At 38.4% G+C, this 17,378-nt stretch overlaps 1 protein-coding gene across 1 annotated transcript in view; it reads left to right on the forward strand.

The window, feature by feature from the left end:
• Nucleotides 1-17,378, forward strand: part of LOXHD1 (lipoxygenase homology PLAT domains 1) — a 283,771-nt gene that overhangs the window by 76,204 nt on the left and 190,189 nt on the right. The window contains exons 6-7 of the mRNA XM_072605219.1: nucleotides 5,358-5,506; nucleotides 15,654-15,777. Coding sequence (XP_072461320.1) covers nucleotides 5,358-5,506; nucleotides 15,654-15,777 — 273 coding nt within the window. The remainder of the gene's footprint in view (nucleotides 1-5,357; nucleotides 5,507-15,653; nucleotides 15,778-17,378) is intronic.

Consider the following 17,378-nt stretch of genomic DNA (forward strand, 5'->3'; position numbering starts at 1 on the left):
TTCACTAGCCTTGAAATCCATCCCAGCTGGATTTCAAGGTACACAACCCAGCTGTAACAGATGCTCACCGTATGACCTTAGGGAAATCATCTGCCCTCTCTAGGTCTCGTTTTTATCACCCTTGAAATGAGGTTATTGGCCTAGCTGGCTTCTAAGGTCTCTTGAGGCTCTAATATTCATGATTTTGTGAAGACTGTTGGTCAGCCATATTGAAAGCTTTGCTTTAATGAAGCCCCGAGACAGAACTATTACGTAACTGTAGCAAATCCTCCTTAAATCAGATTAAGTGAAGGAAAAGACCAGTTAATATGGATAAATATTTTATGTACCTTTAAAGAGATGCAATTTGAGTGTTTTCAGAATCCTTGCTCTGTTTCTTAAACTACTTGGTGATCTCAGGTAAGTAATTTCCCCTTTCAGGGTTGCAGTTTTCTCATCTGTAAAATGAGAGAGTTTCGGAAAAATGATGTCTAAAGTTCCTCTAGGTTCTATATACTTACTAATACGTTAATTCATTGTAGGTTACCCTGCTATCACATTTTGGCATCTCTCTGAGACAGAGAAGTAATAATACACATGATTTCTGTGCGTGGGCCATGCACTATGCCTTATCTAGAATTCTTACTTCACGCAGGCCTAGGATGGTCCTCTGTACTCAGTCTAGGTCCTTAATAAATAAATAAACAATAAAAGGTGGTAGTTGTATTGCTTTCAATAAAGTGTAACCTGCCAGGGGGTCTGATATAATGACCTGGTTTGCAAGTAGTACAGTTTAATTCTTCTGGAGTACTTGGATATAATCTTATGAATGATCACAAACTCCATAGATGGGAAAAGAAGGAAATAAGCATTTATTAAGGTGTACGCAAAACACTTTTACAAATATTATCTCACTTGATTCTCACAACAACTCTGTGAGATAGGTGATATTCTGCTCCCTTTTTTACAATGGAAGAAACTGAGGCAAACAGGTCAAGTGACTTGTCCAAGGTCCCATAGCTAGTAATGGTCTAAGGATGGATTTGAATTTAGGTCTTCCTGACTTCAGACCCAGTTCTTTATCCACTGTGCCACCCAGCTGCCTCATAAGGGAGGTGTGAGATTTGTTGGTTTACTTGAAGGCCACCAGCCACTCACATCATCCCTGTCTCTCTACCTCTTGGTTGAGAATTCTGCTGAAGGATAGACCATCTCAAGAGGCCCCATCTCTACCTGTCCTCTCTAGGCAGTGAGATGTTTATGCTGGTCTGGAACCATATATGTCTTTACCTCTTACTTACTGAAGATTTGGAAATCTTCCTTGTGGATATGATTCAGGAAGGCAAGTTATCACTTCCACATAATTATCTCTTGTCTCTCTCCTTAGAGTTAAACTTTCAGAGCTAGAAGGAACTTTAACAATCATTTAATCTGGGGTACACAACTGTTTTTTAACAGCATGTTTACTTTTAAATTTCCCCAAAGAGAAAAGATAAACATGGCAGAAAAGATCAGGAAGGGGGTGAGTTCTGTGCATAGTGTGAGGGTTGTGCTGCTTAACCCTTTGTTAGCAAAAAAGAGGGAGAATTTAAGCCTTGAAGGATGAGTGAGGGTTGTATAGATGGGAGTGGGAGTGAGTAGTGAGTTGGAAGGTGGGAAAGTGTGAGGGGGTTGGACTGTGAACAAAAACATCATCTGCATGCTACTGGGATGTGGGAAAGGCTGATGAAGTTGAGCCAGGAGATTGGAAAAAAATTTTTCTGTTGTTATTCTGACCATAATTAAACAACAAAAAGTGTGAACATTTCCATATAAAAAGAACAGAAAAAAGAGGATTATATATGAAACCAAGAATCTCATTATGTACAGTTTATTTTTGTAAACATTTATTCAATTCAACATGTTAGTTCCAAAGCTCTCACTTGTCTGTTTCCCTCTAATTCTCTTCCTAATCTCTTCATTTTCTTCAAAGGCTTCACAGTTCCTCATTTCTTTCTTTCTTTTTGGGAAGGGACATCATCATCACTAGCCCCAAGATTCTCCTTCTCTCCCTCATAATACTCCTCTCTTTGTAACAAGTTAGCACAGTAAAGCAAAAGAAATTTATGTATCATCCAAGTCTGAAACTCATTCTGCACCTCTACTCTATCACCTCTATGTCAAGAGGTGGGTAGAATACTCCATTATTAATATTTTGAAGTTATGACTCATCATTGCATTTATCAGAGTTCCTAAGTCTTTTAAAGTTGATTTTAAAAATTATGTTGTATCCACTGCATAAATTAAATTATTCTCCGATTCTGCTCACTACGCTCTGCATCAATTCCTAGAAGTCTTTCCAGGTTTCTCTGGGTACAAACCTTTCATATTTTTTTATGACACAATAGTATTCCATTATATTCATATGCCATAATTTGTTCAGCCATTCAAAAATTAATGGACATTCTCTTAGTTTCCAGCTATTTGCTACAACAAAAATGCTCCTAGGAATATTTTTGCACATGAATCCTTTCTGTCCTTCTGTGATTTCTTTTTGGCATGTACCTCTGTAATAAGTATCTTTAGATCAAATGGAAGTATAGGGAGTTTTGTTTTGATTTGCTGTGCTAAACTTGTTATAAGACTTATGGGATCTAGTTCCAAGTTGCTTTCCAGAATTTATAGCTCCACTAATAGTGCATTAGTGTTCTTCCACAGAACAACCTATAGTAACTTTCCTTTTGGGTTTTTTTTTTTTTTGGTCCTCTTTGTTAGTCTGAGGTGTGTGAGATAGACCTGCAAGAGTTGTTTTAATTTTCTTTTTTCTTATGATTAGTGATTTGCAGCTTTCTTTTCATTTGGTGTTGATAATTTGCTTTCCTTCTTTTGAGAACCTTGTTCGTATCTTTTGACCATTCATCTATTGGGCAATATCTCTTGTTCTTATCTATTTGAATTAGTTCATCATATATCTTATATGTCAGAGCTTTATTAGGGAAAGTTGCTGCAAAAATTTTTCCAAGTTAACTTTTTCTTTTTTAATTTTAGCCTCATTGATTGTGTGAAAGCTTCTCAATTGCATGTAATCAAAATTATTCACTTTATCTTCTGTGTTTTTCTCTATCTCTATTGTCATTAAAGAGTATTTCTTTCCCTGTTTCTCTACTATGTCCACTATGTAACCTTTTATATCTAAGTCTTGTATTCATTTGGATTTTATTGTAGTATACAGTGTTAGATGTTTGTCTAAATCAAATTTCTTCCAAATGACTTTCCAGGTTTCCAGCAGTATTTCTCAAATAATAATCCTTATCCTAGTAATTAAAGTCATTGGGTTTATTGAAGATTATTAATTTGATCTTGTATATTATGTTCTTAATCTGTTCCACTGATCAACTTTTGTATATTTTTTAAGCAGGACCAATTAGTTTTGATGACTACTGATGTATAGCAAAGTTTGAGATTAGATAACTCTTGGACCTCCTTCCTTCCCATGTTTTTTTTGTTCATTAATTTCTCTGAGATTTTAGATTTCTTCCACTTCAAATGAATTTTATTTTTAAAATTCTACTAAGTAACCTTTTGGTAGTTTAATTAGTATAATTCTGGATAAGTAAATTGATTTCATTAGTTTTGTAATTTTTACTATATTGACATAGATCAACCATGGACAATTAATATCACTCCAATTATTTATATCTGCTTCTTTATTTACACCTGCTTCTGTTTCTGTAAAGAGTGTTTTATAGCTGTATTTACATAAATGCTACATTTGTCATGGTAGGTAGACTCCATCAAAATTATATATTCTGTAGTCTATTTGAATAGAATTTCTTTCTCATAATTGTTTGGGGATAATATACGCAAACTCTGATTATTTGTGTGAGTTCATTTTATATCCTGTTACTTCACTGACAATATAAGTTGTTCAAATTAAGTTTTAGTTGAACCTCTACGTTTCTCTAAACAGACCATTACATATCATTAGCAAAATGTGATATTTTTTTGTTCTTTGTCTAGGCTTGTGCTCTTGATTTCTTTTTCTTGTCTGACTTTTATAGATAGTATTTATAGTACATATAGTACATAAAATATGAGTTGTGATAATGGACATCCTTGCTTTATTCTTGATCTTATTGGAAAGATCTCTAGCATTTCTCCATTTTTTTTTGGTTTTAAATAGATACTATTGAGTGTATGAAAGGCAAATGTATTGTGTTGGATAGCTAGCTGGCTCCAAGTCAGGAAAACCTGGTTTTGAGTTCCACCTCTGACACATGCTAACTATATGACTCTGGACAAATCTTTTAGCCTTTCAGTGCTCTTGGTAACTTTTTAAGATCAATATGGATTACAGAGAAGATGCCAACCTTCATTTTGGTAGGGAGACTGTTTCCTATATCTATGAAATTAGAGATTTAGTTCATGTTTATCATGTTAAAGAAAGATTCAGTTTTTCTCATTTTTTAAATTATATTCTTATGTTTTTAATAAAAGAATGTTGTCTGTTTTGTTAAAAGATTTTTCTGTATCTCTTGATATAACCATATAATTGCTTTTTAAAATAAATATTATCTACTATGATAATACTTTTCTTAATATTGAACCAACCCTATATATTTCAGGTGTAAATCCAATTTTGTTATAACATAGTATCTTTTGAAAATGTTTTTGTATCTCTTTGCTAATATTTTATTCAGTGTTTTGCATCAAAGTTCATGATATTGGTCAATGGTTTTATTTATTTTTTTCATTTTTGATAGAATCTTTTTTCTATTTTTGCTATTTATGTCATATTTGATTTAATTGTTCTTCGAATTGAGTGCAATTATAAATCCACATAATCATAGAGGTTTATTTCTTTGAATGTTCTTTTATAACTTGATCAATTTCTTTTGTTTTTGGAGATTGGGTTGCCAATTTTAAAAATTTCATATTCTTCTAATCTGAATATTTTATGTTTTGGTAACCAATTGTGCATTTTATTTATCACTTTTGTTGGCATGTAATTTAGCAAAATAGTTTTTAATAATTTCTTTTCTTTCCTTTTGATTTGGATCCTTTGTTATTTTTGGTTCTGGTCATTTGGTTTTCCTCTCCTTAATAAATTATATTAGCTAATAGCTTATCTATTTTATTAGCTTTTTGAAGATTTCAGTTTTATTTTTAAATACAATTTTTTCCCAAAAGCTTTGTTATTATTTGATTTTTCAGGGTTTCTGGTTTTGGTTTTTTTTTTTTTGACTATGTGATTTTTTTTTGGATTTAGATATAAGAATAATGTAAAATGTCCCTATCAGTGTACTGATGCATTGTGATACTAGAGAAGGCTTGATCATCAGATATTATTTTCCTTTGTCTTTTTTCATTTGCACCTCTTTACATGTGCATGTGTATAGGGGAACGGAGACTGGAAAGCGAGAAAGATAACTTTGAAAGGGGGGCAGAAGACAAGTTCACACTGGATGCACCAGATTTGGGGCAGCTGATAAAAATCACCATTGGCCATAACAATAAAGGTGGATCTGCAGGCTGGTTCCTAACCAAGGTGGGTTTTTACCACTTGTCAGTGACTCTAAGAAATTTTATACTTTTGGGCATAATTTTTAAGGCCTTTCACAATCCTAGAGGATGAATGGAGGAGAAGCCTTTATGAAGCATTTATAATGTACTAGGCGCTGTACATTGGGGATACAAATGCAAAATTAAGACAGTCCCTGTTGTTGAAGCATTTATATTTTGAAAGAGGGAGATAATACATCTGGGAGGGTAGTGTTTAAAGAAGAGCATTTGGGTCTGAGAAATCATAAGAATGGGGAGTGGAAACATAATGCAAATCAATTGACACACCTCTTCTAGAAGTCAATGATAGTTTGAATTCGTCTGTTGTTTCCAGAACGAGGGAGAAACCTAAGGATTGGAATAGAAGATGGAGAGGTGTATAAATAAGGAAGGTGGCAAGGACAAGGGTGAGGTAGATGGCTGGATGGAATGTGAAGTATGGCTTCATTTGAGATTGGCTAGATATTAATCAAACAGCAAGTGTTAATTAAGAACTATGTGCTGTATACTGTGCTAAGTGCAATGATACAAAGAAGCAAAAATATCCCAAAACAATAGTTCCTGCCTTCAGGGAGCTTACAATATAATGAGGGGAAAAAATACAAACCATGTACATATATAGGTATATACATGATATATACAAAGTAGATACAAGATGGTTGTGTTCGTCCTTCATTTTCGAAGAAGATGATGACATCAGAGAAATGATGACATGACAAGATGGTTGGGGTGCAGGGATAGCTCTAAGAAGCACCACCTTCTACATGAAGCCTTTTGTGCTTCCCTTTTCTACCAGTCTCCTCCATCCCCAATTACCTTACGTTTCACTTTCACTGTGTCCTAGTTAGTTGTATTTATTCTTTTTTTAATACTTATTCCATACACACACATGCACGCATGCACACACACACACATAGAATCTATCCTCTCTGATGAAGGAAGGAATATTTATCTGTTCTCTAGGACTGAGATGATTCATTGTAATTCATCAGTTTTACTGCTTTTTCTTTTAGTGTTGTTATTATTTATATGGGGCAGCTGGGGACTCAGTGGATAGAGAGCCAGGCCTGGAGTCTGGAAGACTCATTTTCCTGAGTTCCAATCTGGCCTCAGACACTTACTAGCTGTGTGACCCTGGGTAAGTCACTTAACCCTGTTTGTCTCAGTTCCCTCATCTGTAAAATGAGCTGGAGAAGTATATGACAGACCACTCCAGTATCATTGCTAAGAGAACCTCAAATGGGGTCACAGCTGAACAGCTGCAGTAGTAGAAGGAGTTTCCTGAATCTGGAGTTCCCTATATCAATGAAATCCTCGATCCAGTATCTATTCTTATTTTCTCTACTGAGACATCTTGATCCTGCACCACAATTACTAGTGTGTGAATGTACATATATGTTTTCTAGCCATCAATACATGCATAAAGGAAGGCAGCACCTGCAGTTAACAAAACTGTTAAATAGCCAAGATACTTCATACATCTTTTAAGGGGTGATACATTTTTAAATGGTTTGCAGTAGTTACAGTTTAATGGGTCTGGCCCAAGGTGGCACCCGAGATGGGCCTTGAAAGATGGGAAGGATTTCAAGTGGCAGAAATACAGAGGGAATGAATTCCAGGAATGGGGAGAATACACAGAGGAAGAAGAGAACATATTGTGAAGGACCCTGAATTCCAGGGTAAGGAGTTTATATTTTACCCCATAAATGATGAAGAATTGCTGGAGAATTTTGAACAAAGGAATGACTTGGTAAAATCTGTACATCAGAATTGAGGTTAGGCATCAGCAAAACTATGAAAGGATAAATATTGACCTATTATGAAACATATCTATAATGATGAAGCTGGATTCTAGTAATCCACTATCATAGGGATGGGAGAACAGCATACAGCTGGTCTAAGGACAGGTGTTAAGCCTTCATTGGCCTTGGGGTTTGTCTGTTTTCTCTGCCTGCCAATGAACTGGGAACCATTCCAATTTCTAGAAATGCCACAAGGATTAATTAATAAATCTGCTACAAAATTATGTATTTTCTGTTTATTTGTTTATCCCCATGAATATATATTCCTTTAGTGCTTAGAAGTAAAAATCTAAAGAAGCCTCCTTAAAATTTCTGTTTTTTAAATTCAGTTTTATTTTTGGTTCCCAATTCTTCCTCTTCTTCCACTGAGAAAGCAAGAAAAACAAAACACTTTACAAATATGTGTGGTCATACAAAATAGATCTCCTTGTTAGCCATGTCAAAAAAAAAAGATAAAGAAAAAAATTGCTTCAATATGCACTCTGAGTCCATCACACTCTCTCTCTGGAGGTAGCTATCATGTTTCATTATGAGTCCTTTGGAATTGGGATTAGTCATTCTGTTGATCAGTTTTACTCAGTCTTTCAGAGTTGCTTATCTTTATGATGTTACTGTCACTATGTAAATGGTTCTCCTGATTCTGCTTATTTCATTTTTCCATCAGTTCAGATAAATCTTCCCAGGTGTTTCTGAAACGAACCTCTTCATTCTTTCTTACAGCACAATTATTTTCTCTTTATTTATTTATTTATTTAACTTTTAACACTCATTTCCACAAACTTTTAGGTTCCAAATTTTCTCTCCATTTCTCCCCTCCCCCCACCCCAAAACACCGAGCATTCTAATTGCCCCTGTCACCAATCTGCCCTCTCTTCTATCATCCCTCCCTTCCCTTGTCCCCATCTTCTCTTTTGTCCTGTAGGGCCAGATAACTTTCTGTACCCCATTACCTGTATTTCTTATTTCCTAGTAGCAAGAACAGTACTCGACAGTTGTTCCTAGAACTTTGAGTTCCAACTTCTCTTCATCCCTCCCTCCCCACCCATTCCCTTTGGGAAGGTAGGCAATTCAATATAGGCCATATCCGTGTAGTTTTGTAAATGACTTCCATAATAGTCATGTTGTGTAAGACTAACTATATTTCCCTCCATCCTATCCTGTCCCCCATTGTTTCTGTTCTCTCTTTTGATCCTGTCCCACCCCATGAGTGTCGACCTCAAATTGCTCCCTCCTCCCCATGCCCTCCCTTCCATCATCCCCCCCACCCTGCTTATCCCCTTCTCCCCCACTTTCCTGTATTGTAAGATAGTTTTTCATACCAAAATGAGTGTGCATTTTATTCCTTCCTTTAGTCAAATGTGATGAGAGTAAGCTTCATGTTTTTTCTGTCACCTCCCCTCTTTTTCCCTCCACTGAAAAGTCTTTTATTTGCCTCTTTTATGAGAGATAACCTGCCCCATTCCATTTCTCCCTTTCTCCTCCTAATATATTTCTCTCTCACCACTTAATTTCATTTTTTTAAGATATGATCCCATCCTATTCAATTCACCCTGTGCTCTCTGTGTCTGTGTGTGTGTGTGTGTGTGTGTGTGTGTGTGTGTGTGTAATCCTACCAACTACCCAGATTCTGAAAAAAGTTTCAAGAGTTACAAATATTGTCTTTCCATGTAGGAATGTAAACAGTTCAACTTTAGTAAGTCCCTTTTGATTTCTCTTTGCTGTTTACCCTTTCATGCTTCTCTTCATTCTTGTGTTTGAAGGTCAAATTTTCTTTTCAGCTCTGATCTTTTCACCAAGAATGCTTGAAAGTCCTCTATTTCATTGAAAGACCATTTTTTCCCCTGAAGTGTTATACTCAGTTTTTCTGGATAGATGATTCTTGGTTTTAGTCCTAGTTCCTTTGACTTCTGGAATATCATATTCCATGCCTTTTGATCCCTTAATGTAGAAGCTGCTAGATCTTGTGTTATCCTGATTGTATTTCCACAATACTTGAATTGTTTCTTTCTAGCTGCTTGCAATATTTTCTCCTTGACCTGGGAACTCTGGAATTTGGCCACAATGTTCCTCGGAGTTTCTCTTTTGGGATCTCTTTCAGGAGGTGATCTGTGGATTCTTTCAATGCTTATTTTGCCCTCTGGTTCTAGAATCTCAGGGCAGTTTTCCTTGATAATTTCATGAAAGATGATGTCTAGGCTCTTTTTTTTGATCATGGCTTTCAGGTAGGCCCATAATTTTTAAATTGTCTCTCCTGGATCTATTTTCCAGGTCAGTTGTTTTTCCAATGAGATATTTCACATTATCTTCCATTTTGTCATTCTTTTGGTTTTGTTTTGTGATTTCTTGGTTTCTCATAAAGTCATTAGCCTCCATCTGTTCCATTCTAATTTTGAAAGAACTATTTTCTTCAGTGAGCTTTTGAATCTCCTTTTCCATTTGGCTAATTCTGCTTTTGAAAGCATTCTTCTCCTCATTGGCTTTTTGAACCTCTTTTGCCAATTGAGTTAGCCTAATTTTCAAGGTGTTATTTTCTTCAGCATTTTTTTTTTGGGTCTCCTTTAGCAAGGTGTTGATCCACTTTTCATGCTTTTCTTGCACCTTTCTCATTTCTCTTCTCAGTTTTTCCTCCACCTCTCTAACTTGATTTTCAAAATCCTTTTTGAGCTCCTCCATGGCCTGAGCCCATTGAATATTTATTCTGGGTGTTTGGGATACAGAAGCCTTGACTTGTATGTCTTTCCCTGTTGGTAAGCATTGTTCTTCCTCATCAGAAAGGATGGGAGAAGATATCTGTTCACCAATAAAGTAACCTTCTATGGCCTTATTTTTTTCCCCTTTTTTGGGCATTTTTCCCAACCAGTTACTTGACTTTTGGGTCCTTTGTCAAGAGTAGGGTATACTCTGGGGACCTGTAAGTTATCTGTTCCTCCAAGGTGGCACAATCAAGTGTGTGCTGGTCTGGGCACAGGGAAGGATTTTTGTGCCCAGAATCTTAGCAGCATTTCTTCTTCACAGGCACCTGATCTACAGTTCTACCAAGCTAGCACTGGTGGGGGGGGGGGGGAGGGGAGGGTGATTCAGTCAATCCGCGGGGGCAGGGCCTCCATTCAGTGCTAGACAAAGACTAGCTGCCTCAGGGCGTCTACACAGGGCTGAGGTAAGACTCAGCTCTTCAGTGGGTTTTTACAATCCAGCTATGGTCTCAGGCTGCTGTAGGGGCTGCCCTGAGAACTCCTGCTGCCTGCCTGATGTGAAGGCCCTTCTCCCTTTCTGGCCAGCCAAATAAACCCCATCACTGACTTTTGGCGCCTGTGGGCCGAGGGATCTATGGACCCTCTGCTGCTGGGACTGGGGATTCCACTACTGGAGACTCCGCCCCAGAGAGCTGTTCACAATCTGTGTGTGCTCGGCCAAGGCTGGGCTGGGCTCCACACTCCGAGCTGCATCTGGTGCAACCAATGCTTCCTGTGGGTCTCCCCGGTCACTCTGGGCTGGAAATCTCCCCCACTCTACTGCTCCTCAACTCCACTGCTCCAAAATTTGTTGAGAGTCCCTCTCCACAGGTGTTTTATGGGCTGTGTGGGGGCAGCCTCCATATGTGTGTCTTTCTACTCCACCATCTTGGCTCCACCCCTTCTCTTTTCTTTAGCCCACTCAGTAATTTTCTATCATATTCATTTACCCTTATTCATTCAGTCAGTTGAACTCCTCAGTTTTCAGTTCTTTGCCACTCTAAAAGAGCTGCTATAAATATTTTTGTTCATATCAGTCCTTTTTCTCTTTCTTTCATCACTTTGGAGTATAGGCTTAGGAGCAGTATTGCTGGGTAAAGAAAGATTCTGTGTGCTTTCCTTGAGCTAAGGGAACTCAAAGAAGCTCTTCCTCTTCTTCCATAGACACGACTTTGGGCAGTACAAAGAATGAAGGTGGGAGCTCTGAGAAACAAGAAATAGACTTGGATAAGCCAAGACCTTGGGATCATTGTGAGGGGCAGGGAGAAGAATGGGGTGGCCAAAGTGTCTCTCTTTCCAGTCATGGCATGAATCTAATGGCATGAATCTGACCTTGAGTAAAGTAGTCATGAGGTCAGGAGAGATGTGGAAGTCAGTATCAGATTAGGATAGAATTTTTCATATCTCAGTCCCCAACTCTACCTAATGGGGGTGTCGTATAGAACATTTGACTCTCATCTGTGCTCTTTCATCTCCTGGGTTGTTTACAGTTGGGTATGTCACCATTTGGGACATCTAGGTGGTATAGTGATTAGAGTGCTGGACCTGGAGTGAGAAAAACTCATTTTCCTAGGTTCAAAGACCTCAGATACTTATTAGTTGTGCCATGCTGGGCAAGTCACTTAACCCTGTTTGCCTCAGTTTCTTTATCTGTAAAATGAGATGGAGAAAAAAATGGCAAACCACTCCAGTATCTTTGCTAAGGAAACTTCAAATGGGATCACAGAGTCAGACATGACTGAAATGACTAAACAACAATGACAGCAACCTCATGTCACTATGCGGTCCTTCTTCTCAAGACCAAGGTAACTGACTCCCTTCCTCCTTGTCCTAGACAATATCTAGCCATCAATAACAGCTTCTTTGAGGAGAGACTTCAACAATGGTCTATTAATGCCTCTAGGCTATATTAGCATTCTGACTTATTTGGTGATGTTCTCTTTCAACTCCTCCATTTGTGGTGTTGAATGACTGATAATTGAATTCTTTGGTTTTATTCTCCTGCATCTCACGTTCCGCTAGTTGACTTGCATGACTATGACTCATGATCTACCATCTGTAAGACAGGATTGACAGAACACAGTCCATTTTCCAGGCTGACTACATTTCCTGACTCTGGTCAAAAATTATAAGGGCACATGGTTCTTATATCTGAACCCAGATCCTCTGACTTAAGGCAGTAGTATGAGCTGGTGGATGAAACATCAATACAGTCTTTAATTTGCAATAATAGAGACATAGTGTCCAGGGCTTAGGAAGGCAATAGTGCTATTGTACTCTGCCTGGTCAAACCACCTCTGGAGGATTTTATTCAATTTGAGGTATTACATTTTAGCTCTTCCACCATATACCATGTTGCATTGGGTATATTTTAACATCAATTCCCCAATCTGTAGATCCCAAACCATAGTTGGACATGGAAGCCATACCTTATGCCACTTACCTCTCCAATTCCCAGTCCTAATGCTGTTGGCCAGAATTGTCATTATCAGGGGAAAACAGGAAATTCTAATTGTCCACTCTGTTCAGTGACATTATTTATTACCATCCCCCACTGTCCTCCCCAATGCAGATCTCCAACTCCAGGGAAATGAAAAGTAGCTCCTCCTTGAGGGAGTTTAGCTGGGTTGAGAGAAGCCACCTGCCTCAGGCTTGACCTCATTTCACAGGGTGCCTGCTGTTGGCAGGAACCATTGTGGATCTGGGCTGTAGCCAGTAGCTTTATGAATTCAAAAACTTAATTTTATCATTTCATTGGTGGCAAGTAGACTGCAGTGGACTGATTCACTTACCAAACTCACAGATATCTGCCTTAAAAATTTCTTATCTGGATAGGGTCATCCTAGTGGACAAATCTACTCAGAAGATTAAATTATAGATCAGAAAGTTGTTTGGTGACTCCAGAATTAAGGCAAAGGGAGATGAATATTTTAGGGGCTATTCCTTTCAAGGAAAAATCAATTTCACATGTACAAAGATGGTAGAGGTATGGGTGGATATTTGTTTGGCTGAAAAAAACCCCCTGAGGATTTGGGGAATTCAATATGTCAATAGTATGAGCTGGTAGCTAAAAACATTAATATAATCTTTAATCAGCAATAACAGAGGGTCGGTAGGCAATAGTGTTCCACCTGGTTAAACCACCTCTGGAGGATTGCGTTGCTTGAGGTTCTACATTTTAGAAAGGACACTAACAAGTGAGAGGGTATCCAGAGGAAGACAACAAGGACTATAATGAACCTCAGGATTCTGCCATATGAGCACTGATTGAAGGCCATAGGTTCAAATCCTGGTTTTGCTGCATTCTAGCTAGTGATCTTGGACAAGAAATTTATCTTTATGAGCCTTAGTTTCCTCATCTACAAAATGAGGAATTTGAATGAGATGACCTTCGAGGTCAGTTCCTTCCAATCTATAAACCTCTGAAATGGGGATATCCAGCCTGAAAAAAGAAAGCCTGGGTGGAGGTGGGATGGGGGTGAAGAAGAAAGGGAACCATGAGAGGTTCCAAGTATTTGAAGGGTTACCAAGTGGGAGAGGGCTTGGACTTGAGGTAACACAGCACAGTAGATAGGGCACTGGACCTAGAGTCAGGAAACCTTGTATTCCAACCCTGCCTCTGATGGGCACTGTGTGACTCTGACCTCTCTGTTTTCATTCCTTCATCTGTAAAATGGGAAGTAGTTGGATTCAATGACCTTCTAGGTCCCTTTCAGCTATAAATTTATGAATCTACATGTCAGTAACTTACTCTGCTTGACTGCAGGAGGGCAAAAGGAGGAGGAGCAAATAGAAGTTGGAAAGTGGAAAAATTAGCCTTGATGTCAGGAAAAAAAACATACCACAATTTCCTAACAAATCTCTCCCAAAGTAGAACAGGCTGTCTCAGGAAGTAATGGGTCCCCTTTCCGGGAGGTCTGTGGGCAATGACTGGATGACCACTTGTCCTGGATGGCAGAAGAAGGGATTCTTGTCCAGGAAAGGGTTGGACTCTGAACTCCCTTCCCACTCTGAGTTCCGTGACTCAGTGATATATATTTACACAGCTTGATGAATTGCCCTTCTCTACTCTAGGGATATTTCTGTCTAATGAAATGGGACTGATGTAGAAATGGAGGAGCCTCTTCCTGGGCAGTGCTGGAGACGTATTCACGAATGCTACTATATAATTCATTTTTTTCAGTGCTCCTTTTCTGTCACTGAATGTTTCAGTCATTGCCACATAACCTGAGAAAGGACGTGTTGCAATTAATCTATTATGCTTTATCTGGCATCAATTACATCTCAGAGTTAGTGTCTTCCTTCCTTACAAGGAAAGGAGAAGTTCCTTTGGTACCTTCACAGACCATTTCTCAGTGTGGCTTATTTCTGCGAAGATTTCCACAGATGGCCAAATTGCATCTATTTAGATGAACCCTTATCATTTTTAATTTCAGAAGGTGATATGTTTTGATCTTGTCGCTAAATTCTAGGGGTCCAGGCCATTTTGAGTCTGCAGCTCCCTATGTTTTGCTCCAGTTACTCCCCTCTACCCATTCATGGCTCCAGTCAAACTAAGCTACTTATTTTCTCCCCTCTCCCTCCATCCTAAACACCCCTAAACTCTTCTAGCTCCACTCAATTAGTGGAATTGTTTCCTGTGCCTGCTATATCATCTCACCCCCTCATTTCTTGCTGAATTTCCACTCCTCCTTTATAAGCCAATGTAAATGCCATCTATTTTGGGAAACATGACACGATAGAAGAGAATACTGGATTTGAAGTCAGAGATCTGATTTGGCTTGAATCTTGACTCTGCTACTTATTCCCTTTGAGCTCATTGGGCAAGTAGCTTAACCACTCAGCCTCATTTTCCTTAACTGTAAAACAGGAGATTGGGTTAGTTGACCTTGAAGGTTTCTTCCAGCTCTAAATCTATGATTCCCTAAGATGGTGCCTTTCCCTCCATTGCATAGAGAACTTTATTTTGTAGTTCTTGAATGTGCTTGACATGTAAATATTTCATATTATGGCTATCTTTGTAGATATCTTCTTATCCCTCTACTAGGCTGTAAACTTCAGGTGGGTAAGGGCCATGTCTTACCTAATTTTTTTTTTGTCTTTACTAGCACATAATAGCAGTGTGCTGCATACCAGAGGCATTAAATGTTTATTGACTGGCTAAATAATTAAGCAGAAAGTGAGAATATACATGACCGAATTTTAAAATCTCAGTTCTAATTTCTTAAACTTGAGTTTCATAGAAAATATCAAACCAAATTCCTCACACATTAAATTCTTGATTATGAAGAGGATCAATGGCTTAGATAATAGAAACAACAGATAATTAAAAATCATTCACACTTAGCTTTGTAATGCATAGCAGGAGATATATATTTTTGGTGCTAGAATTATCCTTATAATTATGCTTTGCTTAGGTTAACAATAAAATGAGTTTGTATTTCCAGAGCACCAAGCAGAATGAGGCAGGTCAAAGGGAAACCTGACTGGAAGGCTTAAATATTAACCACAAATGAGCCAAAAATGCAGTCATTTGAAAAGTGGATGATTGAGAGCTGACTATATTCTCTTATTCTTTCCATTCTCCCCCATCTTCCAGATTATCATCGAAGATATTGGGAACAAAAGAAAATATGATTTCCCGCTTGACCGATGGCTGGCCCTAGATGAGGATGACGGCAAAATCCAACGTGATATTCTGGTGGGAGGTGCCATAACCACAGGTAAAGATTGAGGAAAGAGGATCACTGCTAACAGTGTAGGTAGGGTAGAACCAGAATCCCTGCTCCATGGCCACCATCTCATGGTAATCAACAAACAGGTGAAATGCTTATGTATGAGGGCTCGCTCAAAGACAAAACATTTATTAGACTCTGCCCAGTGTTTGAATAGCCTGATTATTTCATTACATGTGAAGGCTGTGTCAAAATAGACCTATCAGAATAGAGCCACAGGATGTTTGATGATCTCATCAACCCAGGTCTCCATCTCTGGTAATAGCACCACATGACTGTCAAAGATTGGGGAAGAGTCCCAAACAGTCCAAACCTCCTTCTTATTTAATTAATCATGGATGTATCACTTATGACATTAACATTCTTTCCCACCTTACTGCCTATTTAAATCGTTACTTTCCCCAGCAAGTGGTTAGAAAGAGTAAAGTATAGGGGAATGGACCCTGGGCTGGATCCAGAGACCTGTGTTCTAGTCCTGGCTTTACCTCCATTTTTTATCTGTAAAGAGGGAATATCAGTCTCTAGTCTACCTATCTGCCAGGGCTATTGGAGAGAAAGATCCAGAGCTAGAAAGGACCTGAAAGTCATCTGGTCCAACCTCTTCAATTTACAAATGAGAAAACTGAGACCAGACAGATGGCATGACTTGCCCAAGGTACCACAAGTGATCAGTGGCAGAGTCAAGGCTTGAACTCGGGTCTTTTGAGTTTCAATGCAACATTCTTTTCTTTCCTTTCCTACAGGAAACCTTTTCCAACCCCTCTTAATTCTAGTGACTTTCCTCTGTTAATTATTTCTTATTTATCCTGCCTATAGTTTATGTTTATTTGTTGTCTTACCCATTAGATTATGAGCTCCTTGAGGGCAAGGACTTTCCAATGTAAAGTCAATATACATGATTTGAGTATTTAAGGATACTGCAGAATGTGAAGAGGTCATGTTATTCTTTCCCCAGCTGTGATGTAGTTGAAGCAGTGACCATTTAATTTATTTTTAGTCGGTTCTTGAGGTAGGCTCAGCTTAATTTAGCACTGACTATAGGTGACCAATCCCTCCCTTGTGGCTCAGCCTGGTCTGTGTGGGCCTGAGGCCATTCCTTGCTCCAAGAACTCCTTTGGAAACTTGTTTGGGTTAAAGGCTCCTCGTTTGATGATGGGGAAGGAGGAGAATGTGAAAGAGTCATAGTGGAGGATGTGAGGGAGCAACTACATCTAGGAGTGGAGGACAAAGGCACAAAGACGGGGAATGGTATGTCAGGCATGAGGAATAGCAAAGAGAACAATGTGGCTGGATTGTTGTGGGGTGGGATAGGGTGGTGGGGTAATGAGTCATGTGTAATAAGTCCAGAGAGTGAGATAGAATCAGATTGTGAAAAGAAGGAAGGAGGAAGAATGAAGAAGAAAAGAAAGAAAGGAAGGAAGGAGTTTTCTCCTTCCTTATCTCTGCCTGTTGACCTCCTTTGTTTCCTTTAAGTCTTACCTAAAATCCTATCTTCTACAGGAAACCTTTCCCAGCCCCTCTTAATTCTAGTGACTTTCCTCCCCTAATTATTTCCTATGTATTATGTCTATAATTGATGTTTATTTGTT

This window comes from Notamacropus eugenii, chromosome 4 (assembly GCF_028372415.1).
Source record: "Notamacropus eugenii isolate mMacEug1 chromosome 4, mMacEug1.pri_v2, whole genome shotgun sequence".
In the NCBI taxonomy this organism is placed as follows: domain Eukaryota; kingdom Metazoa; phylum Chordata; class Mammalia; order Diprotodontia; family Macropodidae; genus Notamacropus; species Notamacropus eugenii.